An 18098-nucleotide genomic window follows, 5' to 3' on the forward strand; every position below is an offset into this window, starting at 1 on the left:
AGCCGGCGGCCCGGAGCTGCTCATTCACAACCTGGGGAGAGGGGGGGGGGGAATTAAATAAAAAGAAATAAAAATCCTCAGCTCAACCCCTCCATCATCGATGAATTAAAAAAAAGGCCCATTTTACTATAAATGTATCTATAAACAGATCGCCTACTCCTTCTGGAAATTATTAATATTGAATGATTATTTCGTTATCCTGTTCTCTCCCTCCCCCCGGCCCGCATCCTTGTTGCTAAGGTCCAGAGAGCACGCCGAAGAGAACCACGTGCTACTAGTTAAAGGGGCCGCAATGTTGGACAGAGTTCGGGAACTTTGATGTGGAGATGCCGGTGATGGACTGGGGTTGACAATTGTAAACAATTTTACAACACCAAGTTATAGTCCAACAGTTTTAAAATAAAATTGTTGGACTATAACTTGGTGTTGTAAAATTGTTTACAATTGGGAACTTTGAGGTTACTTTTCCCTCCATCCTGAAGGATGTGGATGGGGCGAAGGGTTCAAACACATGACTGTAAGTGCAGCCCGATAAAGCCATAAAAAAAAAAGGCCAACCGCATTTTGGGTTTTGTGAATAGGAAAATAGAAAGAAAGAACTTGCAAACTTGCAACTTCAAGGGCACAAAATGTACTCTGGGTGGGGGACTTCAATGTCCATCACCAAGAGTGGCTCGGTAGCACCACGACTGACCGAGCTGGCCGAGTCCTGAAGGACATAGCTGCCAGACTGGGCCTGCAGCAGGTGGTGAGCGAACCAACACGAGGGAAAAACTTACTTGACCTCGTCCTCACCAATCTACCTGTCGCAAACGCATCTGTCCTTGACATCAAGGCAGCATTTGACCGAGTGTGGCACCAAGGAGCCCGAGTAAAATTGAAGTCAATGGGAATCAGGGGGAAAACTCTCCAGTGGCTGGAGTCATACCTAGCACAAAGGAAGATGGTAGTGGTTGTTGGAGGCCAATCATCTCAGCCCCAGGGCATTGCTGCAGGAGTTCCTCAGGGCAGTGTCCCAGGCCCAACCATCTTCAGCTGCTTCATCAATGACCTTCCCTCCATCATAAGGTCAGAAATGGGGATGTTCGCTGATGACTGCACAGCTTTCAGTTCCATTCGCAACCCCTCAGATAATGAAGCAGTCCGAGCCCGCATGCAGCAAGATCTGGACAACATCCAGGCTTGGGCTCATAAGTGGCAAGTAACATTCGCGCCAGATAAGTGCCAGGCAATGACCATCTCCAACAAGAGAGAGTCTAACCACCTCCCCTTGACATTCAACGGCATTACCATCGCCGAATGCCCCACAATCAACATCCTGGGGGTCACCATTGACCAGAAACTGAACTGGACCAGCCACATAAATACTGTGGCTACGAGAGCAGGTCAGAGGCTGGGTATTCTGCGGCGAGTGACTCACCTCCTGACTCCCCAAAGCCTTTCCACCATCTACAAGGCACAAGTCAGGAGTGTGATGGAATACTCTCCACTTGCCTGGATGAGTGCAGCTCCAACAACACTCAAGAAGCTCGACACCATCCAAGATAAAGCAGCCCGCTTGATTGGCACCCCATCCACCACCCTAAACATTCACTCCCTTCACCACCGGCGCACTGTGGCTGCAGTGTGCACCATCCACAGGATGCACTGCAGCAACTCGCCAAGGCTTCTTCGATAGCACCTCCCAAACCCGCGACCTCTACCACCTAGAAGGACAAGGGCAGCAGGCACATGGGAACAACACCACCTGCACGTTCCCCTCCAAGTCACACACCATCCCGACTTGGAAATATATCGCCGTTCCTTCATTGTCGCTGGGTCAAAATCCTGGAACTCCCTTCCTAACAGCACTGTGGGAGAACCGTCACTACACGGACTGCAGCGGTTCAAGAAGGCGGCTCACCACCACCTTCTCGAGGGCAATTAGGGATGGGCAATAAATGCCGGCCTTGCCAGCAACGCCCACATCCCGTGAACGAATAAAAAAAAAAGTATTGGTAGGAGTGACCACCGCACAGTCCTCGTGGAGATGAAGTCCCGTCTTCGCACTGAGAACACCATCCAACGTGTTGTGTGGCACTACCACCGTGCTAAATGGGATAGATTCAGAACAGATCTACCAGCTCAAAACTGGGCATCCATGAGGCGCTGTGGGCCATCAGCAGCAGCAGAATTGTATTCCAGCACAATCTGTAACCTCATGGCCCGGCATATTCCTCACTCTACCATTACCAACAAGCCAGGGGATCAACCCTGGTTCAATGAGGAGTGTAGAAGAGCATGCCAGGAGCAGCACCAGACGTACCTCAAAATGAGGTGCCAACCTAGTGAAGCTACAACTCAGGACTACATGCATGCTAAACAGCGGAAGCAACATGCTATAGACAGAGCTAAGCGATTCCACAACCAACGGATCAGATCAAAGCTCTGCAGTCCTGCCACATCCAGTCGTGAATGGTGGTGGACAATTAAACAACTAACGGGAGGAGGAGGCTCTGCAAACATCCCCATCCTCAATGACGATGGAGTCCAGCACATGAGTGCTAAAGACAAGGCTGAAGCGTTTGCAACCATCTTCAGCCAGAAATGCCGAGTGGATGATCCATCTCGGCCTCCTCCCGATATCCCCACCATCACGGAAGCCAGTCTTCGGCCAATTCGATTCACTCCACATGATATCAAAAAATGGCTGAGTGCACTGGATACAGCAAAGGCTATGGGCCCTGACAACATCCCGGCTGTAGTGCTGAAGACTTGTGCTCCAGAACTAGCTGCGCCTCTAGCCAAGCTGTTCCAGTACAGCTACAACACTGGCATCTACCCAACAATGTAGAAAATTGCCCAGGTATGTCCTGTCCACAAAAAGCAGGACAAATCCAATCCGGCCAATTACCGTCCCATCAGTCTACTCTCAATCATGAGCAAAGTGATGGAAGGTGTCGTCGACAGTGCTATCAAGCGGCACTTACTCACCAATAACCTGCTCACCGATGCTCAGTTTGGGTTCCGCCAGGACCACTCGGCTCCAGACCTCACTACAGCCTTGGTCCAAACATGGACAAAAGAGCTGAATTCCAGAGGTGAGGTGAGAGTGACTGCCCTTGACATCAAGGCAGCTTTTGACCGAGTGTGGCACCAAGGAGCCCGAGTAAAATTGAAGTCAATGGGAATCAGGGGGAAAACTCTCCAGTGGCTGGAGTCATACCTAGCACAAAGGAAGATGGTAGTGGTTGTTGGAGGCCAGTCATCTCAGCCCCAGGACATTGCTGCAGGAGTTCCTCAGGGCAGTGTCCTAGGCCCAACCATCTTCAGCTGCTTCATCAATGACCTTCCCTCCATCATAAGATCAGAAATGGGGATGTTCGCTGATGACTGCACAGTGTTCAGTTCCATTCGCAACCCCTCAAATAATGAAGCAGTCCGAGCCCGCATGCAGCAAGACCTGGACAACATCCATGCTTGGGCTCATAAGTAGCAAGTAACATTCGCGCCAGATAAGTGCCAGGCAATGACCATCTCCAACAAGAGAGAGTCTAACCACCTCCCCTTGACATTCAACGGCATTACCATCGCCGAATGCCCCACAATCAACATCCTGGGGGTCACCATTGACCAGAAACTGAACTGGACCAGCCACATAAATACTGTGGCTACGAGAGCAGGTCAGAGGCTGGGTATTCTGCGGCGAGTGACTCACCTCCTGACTCCCCAAAGCCTTTCCACCATCTACAAGGCACAAGTCAGGAGTGTGATGGAATACTCTCCACTTGCCTGGATGAGTGCAGCTCCAACAACACTCAAGAAGCTCGACACCATCCAAGATAAAGCAGCCCGCTTGATTGGCACCCCATCCACCACCCTAAACATTCACTCCCTTCACCACCGGCGCACTGTGGCTGCAGTGTGCACCATCCACAGGATGCACTGCAGCAACTCGCCAAGGCTTCTTCGATAGCACCTCCCAAACCCGCGACCTCTACCACCTAGAAGGACAAGGGCAGCAGGCACATGGGAACAACATCACCTGCACGTTCCCCTCCAAGTCACACACCATCCCGACTTGGAAATATATCGCCGTTCCTTCATTGTCGCTGGGTCAAAATCCTGGAACTCCCTTCCTAACAGCACTGTGGGAGAACCGTCACTACACGGACTGCAGCGGTTCAAGAAGGCGGCTCACCACCACCTTCTCGAGGGCAATTAGGGATGGGCAATAAATGCCGGCCTTGCCAGCAACGCCCACATCCCGTGAACGAATAAAAAAAAAAGTATTGGTAGGAGTGACCACCGCACAGTCCTCGTGGAGATGAAGTCCCGTCTTCGCACTGAGAACACCATCCAACGTGTTGTGTGGCACTACCACCGTGCTAAATGGGATAGATTCAGAACAGATCTACCAGCTCAAAACTGGGCATCCATGAGGCGCTGTGGGCCATCAGCAGCAGCAGAATTGTATTCCAGCACAATCTGTAACCTCATGGCCCGGCATATTCCTCACTCTACCATTACCAACAAGCCAGGGGATCAACCCTGGTTCAATGAGGAGTGTAGAAGAGCATGCCAGGAGCAGCACCAGACGTACCTCAAAATGAGGTGCCAACCTAGTGAAGCTACAACTCAGGACTACATGCATGCTAAACAGCGGAAGCAACATGCTATAGACAGAGCTAAGCGATTCCACAACCAACGGATCAGATCAAAGCTCTGCAGTCCTGCCACATCCAGTCGTGAATGGTGGTGGACAATTAAACAACTAACGGGAGGAGGAGGCTCTGCAAACATCCCCATCCTCAATGACGATGGAGTCCAGCACATGAGTGCTAAAGACAAGGCTGAAGCGTTTGCAACCATCTTCAGCCAGAAATGCCGAGTGGATGATCCATCTCGGCCTCCTCCCGATATCCCCACCATCACGGAAGCCAGTCTTCGGCCAATTCGATTCACTCCACATGATATCAAAAAATGGCTGAGTGCACTGGATACAGCAAAGGCTATGGGCCCTGACAACATCCCGGCTGTAGTGCTGAAGACTTGTGCTCCAGAACTAGCTGCGCCTCTAGCCAAGCTGTTCCAGTACAGCTACAACACTGGCATCTACCCAACAATGTAGAAAATTGCCCAGGTATGTCCTGTCCACAAAAAGCAGGACAAATCCAATCCGGCCAATTACCGTCCCATCAGTCTACTCTCAATCATGAGCAAAGTGATGGAAGGTGTCGTCGACAGTGCTATCAAGCGGCACTTACTCACCAATAACCTGCTCACCGATGCTCAGTTTGGGTTCCGCCAGGACCACTCGGCTCCAGACCTCACTACAGCCTTGGTCCAAACATGGACAAAAGAGCTGAATTCCAGAGGTGAGGTGAGAGTGACTGCCCTTGACATCAAGGCAGCTTTTGACCGAGTGTGGCACCAAGGAGCCCGAGTAAAATTGAAGTCAATGGGAATCAGGGGGAAAACTCTCCAGTGGCTGGAGTCATACCTAGCACAAAGGAAGATGGTAGTGGTTGTTGGAGGCCAGTCATCTCAGCCCCAGGACATTGCTGCAGGAGTTCCTCAGGGCAGTGTCCTAGGCCCAACCATCTTCAGCTGCTTCATCAATGACCTTCCCTCCATCATAAGATCAGAAATGGGGATGTTCGCTGATGACTGCACAGTGTTCAGTTCCATTCGCAACCCCTCAAATAATGAAGCAGTCCGAGCCCGCATGCAGCAAGACCTGGACAACATCCATGCTTGGGCTCATAAGTAGCAAGTAACATTCGCGCCAGATAAGTGCCAGGCAATGACCATCTCCAACAAGAGAGAGTCTAACCACCTCCCCTTGACATTCAACGGCATTACCATCGCCGAATCCCCCACCATCAACATCCTGGGGGTCACCATTGACCAGAAACTTAACTGGACCAGCCATATAAATACTGTGGCTACGAGAGCAGGTCAGAGACTGGGTATTCTGCGGCGAGTGACTCACCTCCTGACTCCCCAAAGCCTTTCCACCATCTACAAGGCACAAGTCAGGAGTGTGATGGAATACTCTCCACTTGCTTGGATGAGTGCAGCTCCAACAACACTCAAGAAGCTCGACACCATCCAAGATAAAGCAGCCCGCTTGATTGGCACCCCATCCACCACCCTAAACATTCACTCCCTTCACCACCGGCGCATTGTGGCTGCAGTGTGTACCATCCACAGGATGCACTGCAGCAACTCGCCAAGGCTTCTTCGACAGCACCTCCCAAACCCGCGACCTCTACCATCTAGAAGGACAAGAGCAGCAGGCACATGGGAACAACACCACCTGCACGTTCCCCTCCAAGCCACACACCATCCCGACTTGGAAATATATCGCCGTTCCTTCATTGCCGCTGGGTCAAAATCCTGGAACTCCCTTCCTAACAGCACTGTGGGAGAACCGTCACCACACGGACTGCAGCGGTTCAAGAAGGTGGCTCACCACCACCTTCTCAAGGGCAATTAGGGATGGGCAATAAATGCTGGCCTCGCCAGCGACGCCCACATCCCATGAACGAATATAAAAAAAAAACAACATTTAATAGTTTCTGGAATACTGCATCCAGTTTTGCTCTTCCTTATCTAAGGAAGAATATACTTGCCTTAGAGGCGGTGCAACGAAGGTTCACCAGATTAATTCCTGGGATGAGAGGGTTGTCCTATGAGGAGAGGTTGAGTCGAATGGGCCTATACTCTGGAGTTTAGAAGAATGAGAGGTGATCTCAATGAAACAGATTCTTAGGGGGCTTGACAGGGTAGATGCTGAGAGGTTGTTTCCCCTGGCTAGAGAGTCTAGAACTAGGGGGCATAGTCACAGGATAAAGGGTCGTCCATTGAAGACTGAAATGAGGAGGAATTTCTTCACGCAGAGGGTTGTGAATCTTTGTAATTCTCTACCCCAGAGGGCCGTGGATGCTGAGTCATTGAATATATTTAAGGCTGAGATGGATAGATTTTTGGACTCCAGGGGAATCAAGGGATCGGGCGGGAAAGTGGAGTTGAGGTTGACGATCAGCCATGATCTGATTGAATAGCGGAGCAGGCTGAAGGGGCCGTATGGCCTACTCCTGCTCCTATTTCTTATGTTCTTATGTTCTTAATCCAGCACCCTTAAGATAAAGACCAACATTCCATTAGCCTTTTTGATTTTACCTGCCTACCAGCTTTTAATGATTTTTTTATTTGGACTCCCAAATCTCTTTGCCCCTCTACAGTTCCTAGTTTCTCACCATTTAGAAAATACTCTGATCTTTCTTTACAAAATAGATGACCTCACACTTACCCACATTGAGCTCCATTTGCCATAGTTTTGCCCACTCACTTAGTCTGTCCATGTCCCTTTGTAACTTCCTGCTCCCATCTGCACTACTTACTGTCCCTCCTGACTTAGTGTCCTCTGCAAACTTGGAAGTACAACTCTCTATTCCTTCATCCAAGTCATTAATAAATATGGTAAAAAGTTGAGGCCCCAGAACATATCCCTGGGGAACATCACTGGTCACATCCCGCCAATTAGAGAACGTTCCCTATTGTCTGTCGCCGACCTCCAAACAAATTTCCAACCAAGGTCAAAAGGCTACCTCCATTTCCATGCATCCTCATTTTTGACAATAATCTCTTGTGTGGAACCTTATCGAATGCCTTCTGGAAGTCCATATAGGCAACATCCATAGACACTCCCTTATCTAGTTTATTAGTGACCTCCTCAAAATATTCAACCAGATTAGTCAGACATGACTTACCTTTAACAAAGCCATGTTGGCTCTCTCTGATCAGCTCATGTTTGTTCAAATGTTCAGTCACTCTATCCCTAATGACAGGTTCTAGTAGCTTCCCCACAACTGGCATTAAATTGACAGACCTGCAGTAATCTGGTTGCTCTCTCCCACCCTTCTTAAATAATGGGTGACTAACAAATTTCCAATCTAATGGCACAATTCCCAAATCAAAAGCTTTGAAAGATTATGACTAATGCTTCTGCAATTCTCTCACTTACTTCTTTTAATACCCTGGGTTGGAAACCATCGGGTCCTGGACATTTACCAATCTTACATCCCAGTTATTTTCTCCATTACCATTTTTTAAAAAAATTATATTGATTCTACGTTCCTCCCCTTGATTTATTTTTAGTTTCTCGTCTATCACTGGTATTTTATCCTCTTCTTTCAACTGTTGTAATATTGTCTTTAAGCAATATTGCTACTCACCTCCCCCCCCACCCCGCCCACTATTTTCCTGTCCTTTCTAAAGGTCTTACAGCCTGGAATATTTAGCTCCCATTCATGCCCAGTGTGTAGCCAGGTCTCTGCAGTGGCTACTACGTTGTGCTATTTGAGCTGAATTTGTGCTTTGACTTCCCTTGTTTTATTCATGATGCTACCTGCATTTGTGTAGAGAGCTCTGATTTGGTTAACAGTCCCTACTCTGCCGATATCCACTCATCATGCTTTTCTCACAGTTTTTAACTTGTTGCACTTTTTCTTACTTTTCAACACTTCTGTTTTATTTTTTATCAGGTATATTAAACATAGAAACATAGAAAATAGGAGCAAGAGTAGGCCATTCGGCCCTTCGGGCCTGCTCCGCCATTCAAAATGATCATGGCTGATCATCTAACTCAGTACCCTGTTTCCGCTTTTTCCCCATATCCCTTGATCCCTTTAGCATTAAGAAATATATCTATTAAGAAATATATCTATCTCCTTCTTGAATACATTCAAGAACTTTTTCACCCAGAGGGTGGTTGGAGTCTGGAACTCACTGCCTGAAAGGGTTGTGGAGGCAGGAACCCTCACAACATTCAAGAAGCATTTGGATGAGCACTTGAAATGCCATAGCATACAAGGCTACGGACCAAATGCTGGAATATGGGATTAGAGTAGACAGGGCTGATGGCCGGCGCGGACACGATGGGCCGAAGGGCCTCTATCCGTGCTGTATAACTCTATGACTCTATGACTCTATGACATCTAATGACTTGGCCTCCACTGCCTTCCACAGGTTCACCACCCTCTGAGTGAAGAAATTTCTCCTCATCTTGGTTCTAAATAGCATACCCCGTATCCTGAGACTGTGACCCCTGGTTCTGGACTCCCCAGCCATCGGGAACATCCTCCCTGCATCTAGTCTGTCTAGTCCTGTTAGAATTTTATATGTTTCGATGAGATCACCTCTCATTCTTCTAAACTCTATTAAATATAAGCCTAGTCGACCCAATCTCTCTTCATAAGTCAGTCCTGCCATCCCAGGAATCAGTCTGGTAAACCTTCGTTGCACTCCCTCCATGGCAAGGACATCCTTCCTCAGATAAGGAGACCAAAACTGCACACAATATTCCACATGTGGTCTCACCGAGGACCTGTATAACTGCAGTAAGACATCCCTGCTCCTGTACTCAAATCCTCTCACAATGAAGGCCAACATACCATTCGCCTTCCTAACTGCTTGCTGCACCTGAATGCTCGCTTTCAGCGACTGGTGTACAAGAACACCCAGGTCTCGTTGCACCTCCCCTTTTCCCAATCTATCACCATTCAGATAATAACTTTGTTTTTACAACCAAAGTGGATAACCTCACATTTATCCACGTTATACTGCATCTGCCATGTTCTTACCCACTCACCCAACTTGTCTAAATCACATTGGAGCCTCTTTGCATCCTCCTCACAACTCACATTCCACCCCAGCTTTGTGTCGTCTGCAAACTTGGAAATGTTACATTTAGTTCCCTCATCCAAATCATTCATATATATTGTGAATAGCTGGGGCCCAAGCATTGATCCCTGCGGTACCCCATTAGTCACTGCCTGCCACCCAGAAAAAGACTCGTTTATTCCTACTCTCTGTTTCCTGTCTGTCAACCAATTCTCAATCCATGCCAGTATATTCCCCCCAATCCCATGTACTTTAATTTTGCACACTAACCTCTTGTGTGGGATCTTATCAAAAGCCTTCTGAAAATCCAAATACACCACATCCACTAGTTCTCCCCTATCTATTCTACTAGTTACATCCTCAAAAACTCCAGTAGATTTGTTAAGCATGATTTCCCTTTCATAAACCCATGCTGACTTTGTCCAATCCCGTTAATGCCTTCCAAGTGTTCTGTTATCACATCTTTTATAATGGACTCTAGCATTTTCCCCACGACTGATGTTAGGCTAACTGGTCTGTAATTCCCTGTTTTTTCTCTCCCTCCTTTTTTAAATAGTGGGGTTACATTTGCCACCCTCCAATCTGTAGGAACTGTTCCAGAGTCAAAAGAATTTTGGAAGATGATCACCAATGCATCCACTATTTCCAGAGCCACTTCCTTTAGTACTCTGGGGTGTAGATTATCAAGCCCTGGGGATTTGTCAGCCTTTAGCCCCATTAATTTCCCTAGCACTATTTTTTTTACTAATACTGGTTTCCTTCAGTTCCTCCCTCACTAGACCCTTGGTTCCCTAACATTTCTGGGAGGTTATTTGTGTCCTCCTTTGTGAAGATAGAACCAAAGTATGTGTTTAATTGTTCTGCCATTTCTTTGTTCCCCATTATAATTTCCCCCATTTCTGACTGTAAGGGACCTACATTTGTCTTCACTAATCTTTTTCTCTTGACATATTTATAGAAGCTTTTACAGTCAGTTTTTATGTTCCCTGCTAGTTTACTCTCATACTCTATTTTTCCCCTCTTAATCAATCTCTTTGTCCTCCTTTGCTGAATTCTGATCTGCTCCCAATCCTCAGGCTTGCCGCTTTTTCTGGCAATTTTATATGTCTCCTCTTTGGATCTAATACTATCCCTAATTTATTTTGTAAGCCACAGTTGAGCCACCTTTCCTGTATTATTTTTGGGCCAGACAGGAATGAATAATTGTTGTAATTCCTGCACACGTTCTTTAAATATTAGCCATTGCCTATCCACCGTCATCCCTTTTAGTAAAGTTCCCCAATCTATCATTGCCAACTCGCACCTCATACTTTCGTAATTTCCTTTATTTAGATTCAGGATCCTAGTTTCGGATTCAACTACTTCACTCTCCATCTTAATGAGGAATTTTATCATGTTATGATCGCTCTTCCCTAAGGGACCCCGCACAACAAGATTGTTAATTAATCCTTTCTCGTTGCACAATACCCAGTCTAGGATCGCCTATTCTCTAGTTGGTTCCTCAACGTATTGGTCTAGAAAACCATCATGTCCACACTCCAGGAATTCCTCCCCCACAGTATCATTGCTAATTTGGTTTGACCAATCTATATGGAGATTAAAGTCACCCATGATTATAGTTGTACCCTTCTTGCATGCATCTCTAATTTCCTGTTTAATGCCCTCCCCTACATCTCCACTACTGTTTGGGGGCCTATAGACAATCGCCACCAATGTTTTCTACCCCTTGGTGTTTCTTAGCTCCACCCATACAGATTCCACATTGTGATTTTCCGAGCCAATATCCTTCCTCACTATTGCATTGATTTCCTCCTTTACTAACAACGCCACCCCCCACCTCCCTTCCCTTTTTGCCTGTCTTTCCTAAATATTGAAAACCCCTGGATGTTCAGTTCTCATCCTTGGTCACCCTGCAGCCATGTCTCCGTAATCGCAACTATATCATAACCGTTACTATCTATCTGCGCTGTTAATTCATCTAGCTTATTGCGAATGCTCTGCGCATTAAGACACAGTGCCTTTAGACTTATTAATTCCTATACTATTATCTGAACTTGGATTATTTATATCACTTTTTACACTGTGACCGTTGCTCTCTTGTTATCAGTTTTACCATCACCACGACCTGAGCCCTCCCTCCCCCCTTTTATTGGTTTGTAGTCCATTCCATAGCTGTGGTTCAGTGGGTAGCACTCTTGCTTATGAGTTATGAAGGTTAAGAGTTCAAGCCCTAGCTTCAGAGACTTGAGTATAAAATTGATGCTGATGCTCCCAATGTAATACTGAGGGGGTACTGCACTGTTAGAGGAGATGCTAAATTTAGGTTCTGCCTGCTCTCTCAGGTGGGCAAAACAAAGTGTTTAGTTGCTCTTACATTATCAATAGTTGGAAACAGAAGCAGGAAATGTAGACATATTCTATATAAAAAAATTGTTAGTGTTCAACAAAAGTGGTGTCGTGGTTATTTAATATACAGATAATTATTTTTATAGTCTACTTTCTCAGGTAAAAGATCCCATAGCACCACTAAAGCAGATTATGTGGCCATTATCATGTTGCTGTTTGTGAGATCTTGCTGTGTGAAAATTGGCTGCCTACATTACAACAGTGACTACACTTCAAAAGTGCTTCATTGAATGTGAAGTGCTTTGGGACTCCTGAGGTCATGAAAGGAGTGATATAAATGCAAGTCTTTCTTTGTTTCTATGTAACTGCTAGTCTGTTAGGGTTTCATGGTATTGTCCTTGCACTTGGAGCAATGAGGGTTTCATGGCTCAAGATATTTGCCTGTTCTTGTCCCTGTAGTTCAATTGGATGGGGGAACAAGTGGGTGGGGACCCTGGCTACCAGGGATCCTGTTGGTTGGGGTGCTGTCCTGCATTCTCTATGGGTGACTCACTGTTGCTGCCTCCTTCCACCCCTCTCCATGCTTTCTCTTCCTGGGTGATGGTTAATGATGGAGGAGATAGGGAGGGATTCCAAATGTACAACAAAATAACACAGTCACACAAAGTACAGGTTTTATTCCTGATTAGATCAAAGTTAGTTTAATTAGTGTTACCACAAGAAGCACATTGAGATTTCCTGTCTTGTTAATTTATAGGTCGTGGTCAGAGTATAAGGCTTCCGTTGTTGCCCTGGAGGTGACTGCATTTTGACGGTGTGAGTTCGTACGTCCAGTGGAATCCTCGATCATAGATGGAAGGGACAACTCGCTCTTCCTCAGTTGTTGCTCATCCTCCTCCTCCACGCCTTTGTTCTCCATGTAAGCTTCGATAGAGATGAGCGTGTCTGGGAAGAAGTTTGTGAGAGGCTCCCCGATGATTCCCACACTACAAGGAACCAAAAACAATGACAAAGGAGGCTTTTCACGCACAGTTTCCTCCCCCTCGTCTCCGGACGGCACCGACCCCCTCGCTGGGATAAGGATCCACAGGTGCTGGGGCCTCAGCTATTTACAATCTATATCAATGACTTAGATGAAGGGACCGAGTGTAATGTATCCAAGTTTGCTGACGATATAAGGCTAGGTGGGAAAGTAAGCTGTGAGGAGGACACAAAGAGTCTGCAAAGTGAGCGGGCTAGAAGGTGGCAGATGGAACATAATGTGGGGAAATGTGAGGTTATTCACTTTGGTAGGAAAAATAGAAAAATGAAGTATTTTTTAAATGGTGAGAAACTATTAAATGTTGGTGTTCAGAGGAATTTGAATCAGAGTAGAATGGGCCCATACTCTCTGGGGTTTAGAAGAATGAGAGGTGATCTCATTGAAACATACAGGATTCTGAGGGGGCTTGACAGGGTAGATGCTGAGAGAATGTTTCCCCTGGCTGGAGAGTCTAGAACGAGAGGGCATAATCGCACAATACCGGGTCGGCCGTTCAAGACTGAGATGAGGAGGAATTTCTTCACTCAGAGGGTTGTGAATCTTTGGAATTCTCTACCCCATAGCGCTGTGGACACTCAGTCGGTGAGTATATTCAAGATTGAGATCAATAGATTTACGGACACTAAGGGAATCAAGGGATATGGGGATCGGCAGGAAAGTGGAGTTGAGGTTGAAGATCAGCCATGATCCTATTGAATGGCGGAGCAGGCTCGAGGGGCTGCATGGCCTACTCCTACTATTTCTCATGTTCTTATGTGCTGACAGACTTTCCCACATTCCCGTTCTTCAAGTGTAAGCCAGTGAGTGTCAGCCAGCCATTTGGCTGTGGAGGCCTCAACTGAGAGCCACCTGCCCTATCCAAGTAACATCCAACACCTGCCTGATAATCAGGCAAATGTAGACCCAGGCCAGGAAAGGGCCAGTGAGAGTCAACACCTTCAGGAGAGGAGGGGACCTGTACGCCAGTGAGAGTCAGCACCTTCAGGAGAGGAGGGGACCTGTACCCCAGTGAGAGTCAGCACCTTCAGGAGAGGAAGGGACCTGTACCCCAGTGAGAGTCAACACCTTAAGGGAGAGAGGGGACCTGTACCCCAGTGAGAGTCAGCACCTTCAGGAGAGGAAGGGACCTGTACCCCAGTGAGAGTCAGTACCTTTAGGAGAGATGGGGACCTGTACCCCAGTGAGAGTCAGCACCTTCAGGAGAGGAGGAGACCTGTACCCCAGTGAGAGTCAGCACCTTCAGGAGAGGAGGGGACCTGAACCCCAGTGAGAGTCAGCACCTTCAGGAGAGGAGGGGACCTGTACCCCAGTGAGAGTCAGCACCTTTAGGAGAGAAGGGGACTGGTACCCGAAACAGATTTAAGATAATTGGCTAAAGAACCAGAGGGGAGATGAGGAGAATTTTTTTTATGCAGAGAGTTGTTATGATCTGGAATGCACTGCCTGAAAGGACTACGGGGAAAGAGCAAGGGAATGGGACTAATTGATAACTCTTTCAAGGAGCTGGCACAGGTATGATGGGCCGAATGACCTCCTTCTGTGCTGTAAGATTCTATGATTTTGTTTCCACCAGTAAGAGTCCGACTGCGCTCCCTGGACTGAGTGGGGGTTATTTTGAATGTGTCCTTACTCATCGGTGAAGGGGGACTCCAAGTTCGTCACCCTGGTCTTCTCATCCGCCATGTCCGCGCTGAACTCCGGGTTCACCTGGTGCTGTTTGAAGAGGTACTTGGATTTCTCCTTAGGAGTTGGAAGCAGCGACATGAGGACTGGGGAGCGTTGGTTAACAATGCTATTTATCGGCGGCCTCTTTGGACGAAGTCGCCTGAGTTATAAAGAAACGTTGATCAGTAATCAGAGGCGAGAGGATGGAGTCTCACCCATTGTGCCATTAAGTGTGCTAAGGCCCCAGTACAAACCTGGACCCCAGGATGATCAGATGAACATTTCCCCGGAGTCCACGGCACAATGTCCCCCCCACCCAAGTTCTCCGCCCCCTCCAGCTAAAGTAGCACAAAACTGGCAATCTCAATCAGAGAGGTCACACACAGGAAGCCAGCGTGGCAAATGGAAACTGGCAGACTCTTTCAATGGAAGATGCTCCTTGAGTTTGGGCTCAGGTACATTGTGCCTGCCCCTGGGAGTGTTTGATGGGACAGTGTAGAGGGAGCTTTACTCTGTATCTAACCCGTGCTGTACCTGCCCTGGGAGTGTTTGATGGGACAGTGTAGAGGGAGCTTTACTCTGTATCTAACCCGTGCTGTACCTGCCCTGGGAGTGTTTGATGGGACAGTGTAGAGGGAGCTTTACTCTGTATCTAACCCGTGCTGTACCTGCCCCTGGGAGTGTTTGATGGGACAGTGTAGAGGGAGCTTTACTCTGTATCTGACCCGTGCTGTACCTGCCCTGGGAGTGTTTGATGGGACAGTGTAGAGGGAGCTTTACTCTGTATCTGACCCGTGCTGTACCTGCCCTGGGAGTGTTTGATGGGATAGTGTAGAGGGAGCTTTACTCAGGAGAGGAGGGGACCTGTACCCCAGTGAGAGTCAGCACCTTCAGGAGAGGGGGGGACCTGTACCCCAGTGAGAGTCAGCACCTTCAGGAGAGGAGGGGACCTGTACCCCAGTGAGAGTCAGCACCTTCAGGAGAGGAGGGGACCTGTACCCCAGTGAGAGTCAGCACCTTCAGGAGAGGAGGGGACCTGTACCCCAGTGAGAGTCAGCACCTTCAGGAGAGGAGGAGATCTGTACCTCAGTGAGAGTCAGCACTTTTAGGAGAGGAGGGGACCTGTACCCCAGTGAGAGTCAGCACCTTCAGGAGAGGAGGGGACCTGTACCCCAGTGAGAGTCAGCACTTTTAGGAGAGGAGGGGACCTGTACCCCAGTGAGAGTCAGCACTTTTAGGAGAGGAGGGGACCTGTACCCCAGTGAGAGTCAGCACCTTCAGGAGAGGAGGGGACCTGTACCCCAGTGAGAGTCAGCACTTTTAGGAGAGGAGGGGACCTGTACCCCAGTGAGAGTCAGTACCTTCAGGAGAGGAGGAGACCTGTACCCCAGTGAGAGTCAGCACTTTTAGGAGGGGAGGGGACCTGTACCCCAGTGAGAGTCAGCACCGACAGGAGACGAGGGGAGAAAAGGGAGAGAAAACTGGAAGCATTTATTTTTAGAAAAAAGCTTCTTTGTTCTGTTATTTTTTCAATGTTACCTGTATTCTCCTTGAGATATCTTCTCACTCGTTACTATTTCATTCTCCTTCTCTTTCTGAGCAGGGTTGAATACGTTGGAGCGAAGGAGTCGGCCGACCTCAGCTTGGATCATATCCATGCTTTTCCTTCTGAAGGTCACCCATGTCACATATGTACAGAAGGTGTAAAGGCACTAAAATCACAAGAGGAGGCCACTCATTATAGGAACATAAGAACATAGGAACAGGAGGAGGCCATTCACCCCTTCGAGCCTGTCCCGCCATTCAATTAGATCACGGCTGATCTGTATCTTAACTCCATTTATCCGCCTTGGTTCCGTGACCCTTGACACCCTTACCCAACAAAAATCTATCAATCTCAGTTTTGAAATTTTCAATTGACCCCCAGCCTCAACAGCTTTTTGGGGGAGAGAGTTCCAGATTCCCACTCCCCTTTGTGTGAGAAGTGCTTCCTGACATCACCCCTGAACGGCCTAGCTCCAATTTTAAGATTATTCCCCCTTGTTCTGGACTCTCCCACCAGAGGAAATAGTTTCTCTCGATCTACCCTATCAAATCCTTAAATCATCTTAAACACCTCAATTAGATCACCCCTTAATCTTCTATATTCAAGGGAATACAAGCCGAGTCTTTTGGATGAGATGCTAAACCGAGGCTCCATCTGCCCTCTCAACTGGGCGCAAAAGATCCCACGGCCACTATTTCAAAGGAGAGCAGTTGGCTTTTATTGCTAGGGGGATAGAATATAAAAACAGGGAGGTATTGCTGCAGTTATATAAGGTATTGGTGAGACCGCACCTGGAATACTGCATACAGTTTTGCTCTCGAGGCAGTACAAAGAAGGTTCACTCGGTTAATCCCGGGGATGAGGGGGTGGACATATGAGGAGAGGTTGAGTAGATTGGGACTCTACTCGTTGGAGTTCAGAAGAATGAGAGGCGATCTTATTAAAACATATAAGATTGTGAAGGGGCTTGATCGGGTGGATGCGGTAAGGATGTTCCCAAGGATGGGTGAAACCAGAACTAGGGGGCATAATCTTAGAATAAGGGGCTGCTCTTTCAAAACTGAGGTGAGAAGAAACTTCTTCACTCAGAGGGTAGTGGGTCTGTGGAATTTGCTGCCCCAGGAAGCTGTGGAAGCTACATCATTAAATAAATTTAAAACAGAAATAGACAGTTTCCTAGAAGTAAAGGGAATTAGGAGTTAAGGGGAGTGGGCAGGAAATTAGACATGAATTTAGATTTGAGGTTAGGATCAGATCAGCCATGATCTTATTGAATGGCAGAGCAGGCTCGAGGGGCCGATTGGCCTACTCCTGCTCCTATTTCTTATGTTCTTATGTTCTTATATGAGTTCTCCCCGGTGTCCTGGCCAATATTTATTCCTCAACCAACATCGCTAAAAACAGATTATCTGGTCATTATCTCATTGCTGTTTGTGGGATCTTGCTCTGCCCAAATTGGCTGCCGCGTTTCCTACATTACAACAGTGACTACACTTCAAAAATATTTCACTGGCTGTAAAGCGCTTTGGGATGTCCTGAGGTCGTGAAAGGTGCTATATAAATGCAAGTCTTTCTTTTTAGTCTATGCAACCTGTCCCCATAATTTAACCCTTTTAGCCCCGGTATCGTTCTGGTGAATCTGCGCTGCACCCCCTCCAAGGTCAATATATCCTTCCTGAGGTGCGCTGCCCAGAACTGAATGCAGTATCTCCAGATGGGGTCTAACACTGAGCTCTGTACAGCTGTAACATAACTTCCTCCCCTTTGCATTCCAGCTCTCATGAGATAAAGGCAAACATTCCATTAGCCTTTTAAGTTATTTTTTGTACC

The 18098-nt window shown here is 47.5% G+C and overlaps 1 protein-coding gene across 1 annotated transcript in view; it reads right to left on the minus strand.

The window, feature by feature from the left end:
- Nucleotides 1-12700: 12700 nt before the first annotated feature.
- The window catches only part of LOC137326205 (protein phosphatase 1 regulatory subunit 36), a 51116-nt gene continuing 45718 nt past the window's right edge, over nt 12701-18098 (minus strand). Inside the window, exons 7-9 of the mRNA XM_067991083.1 lie at nt 16262-16434; nt 14688-14882; nt 12701-13001 (exon numbers count right to left, since the gene is read on the minus strand). Of these exons, the coding sequence (XP_067847184.1) occupies nt 12767-13001; nt 14688-14882; nt 16262-16434 (603 nt within the window). The 3' untranslated portion in view covers nt 12701-12766. The remainder of the gene's footprint in view (nt 13002-14687; nt 14883-16261; nt 16435-18098) is intronic.

The sequence above is a fragment of the Heptranchias perlo genome, chromosome 10 (assembly GCF_035084215.1).
Source record: "Heptranchias perlo isolate sHepPer1 chromosome 10, sHepPer1.hap1, whole genome shotgun sequence".
Lineage (NCBI taxonomy): Eukaryota > Metazoa > Chordata > Chondrichthyes > Hexanchiformes > Hexanchidae > Heptranchias > Heptranchias perlo.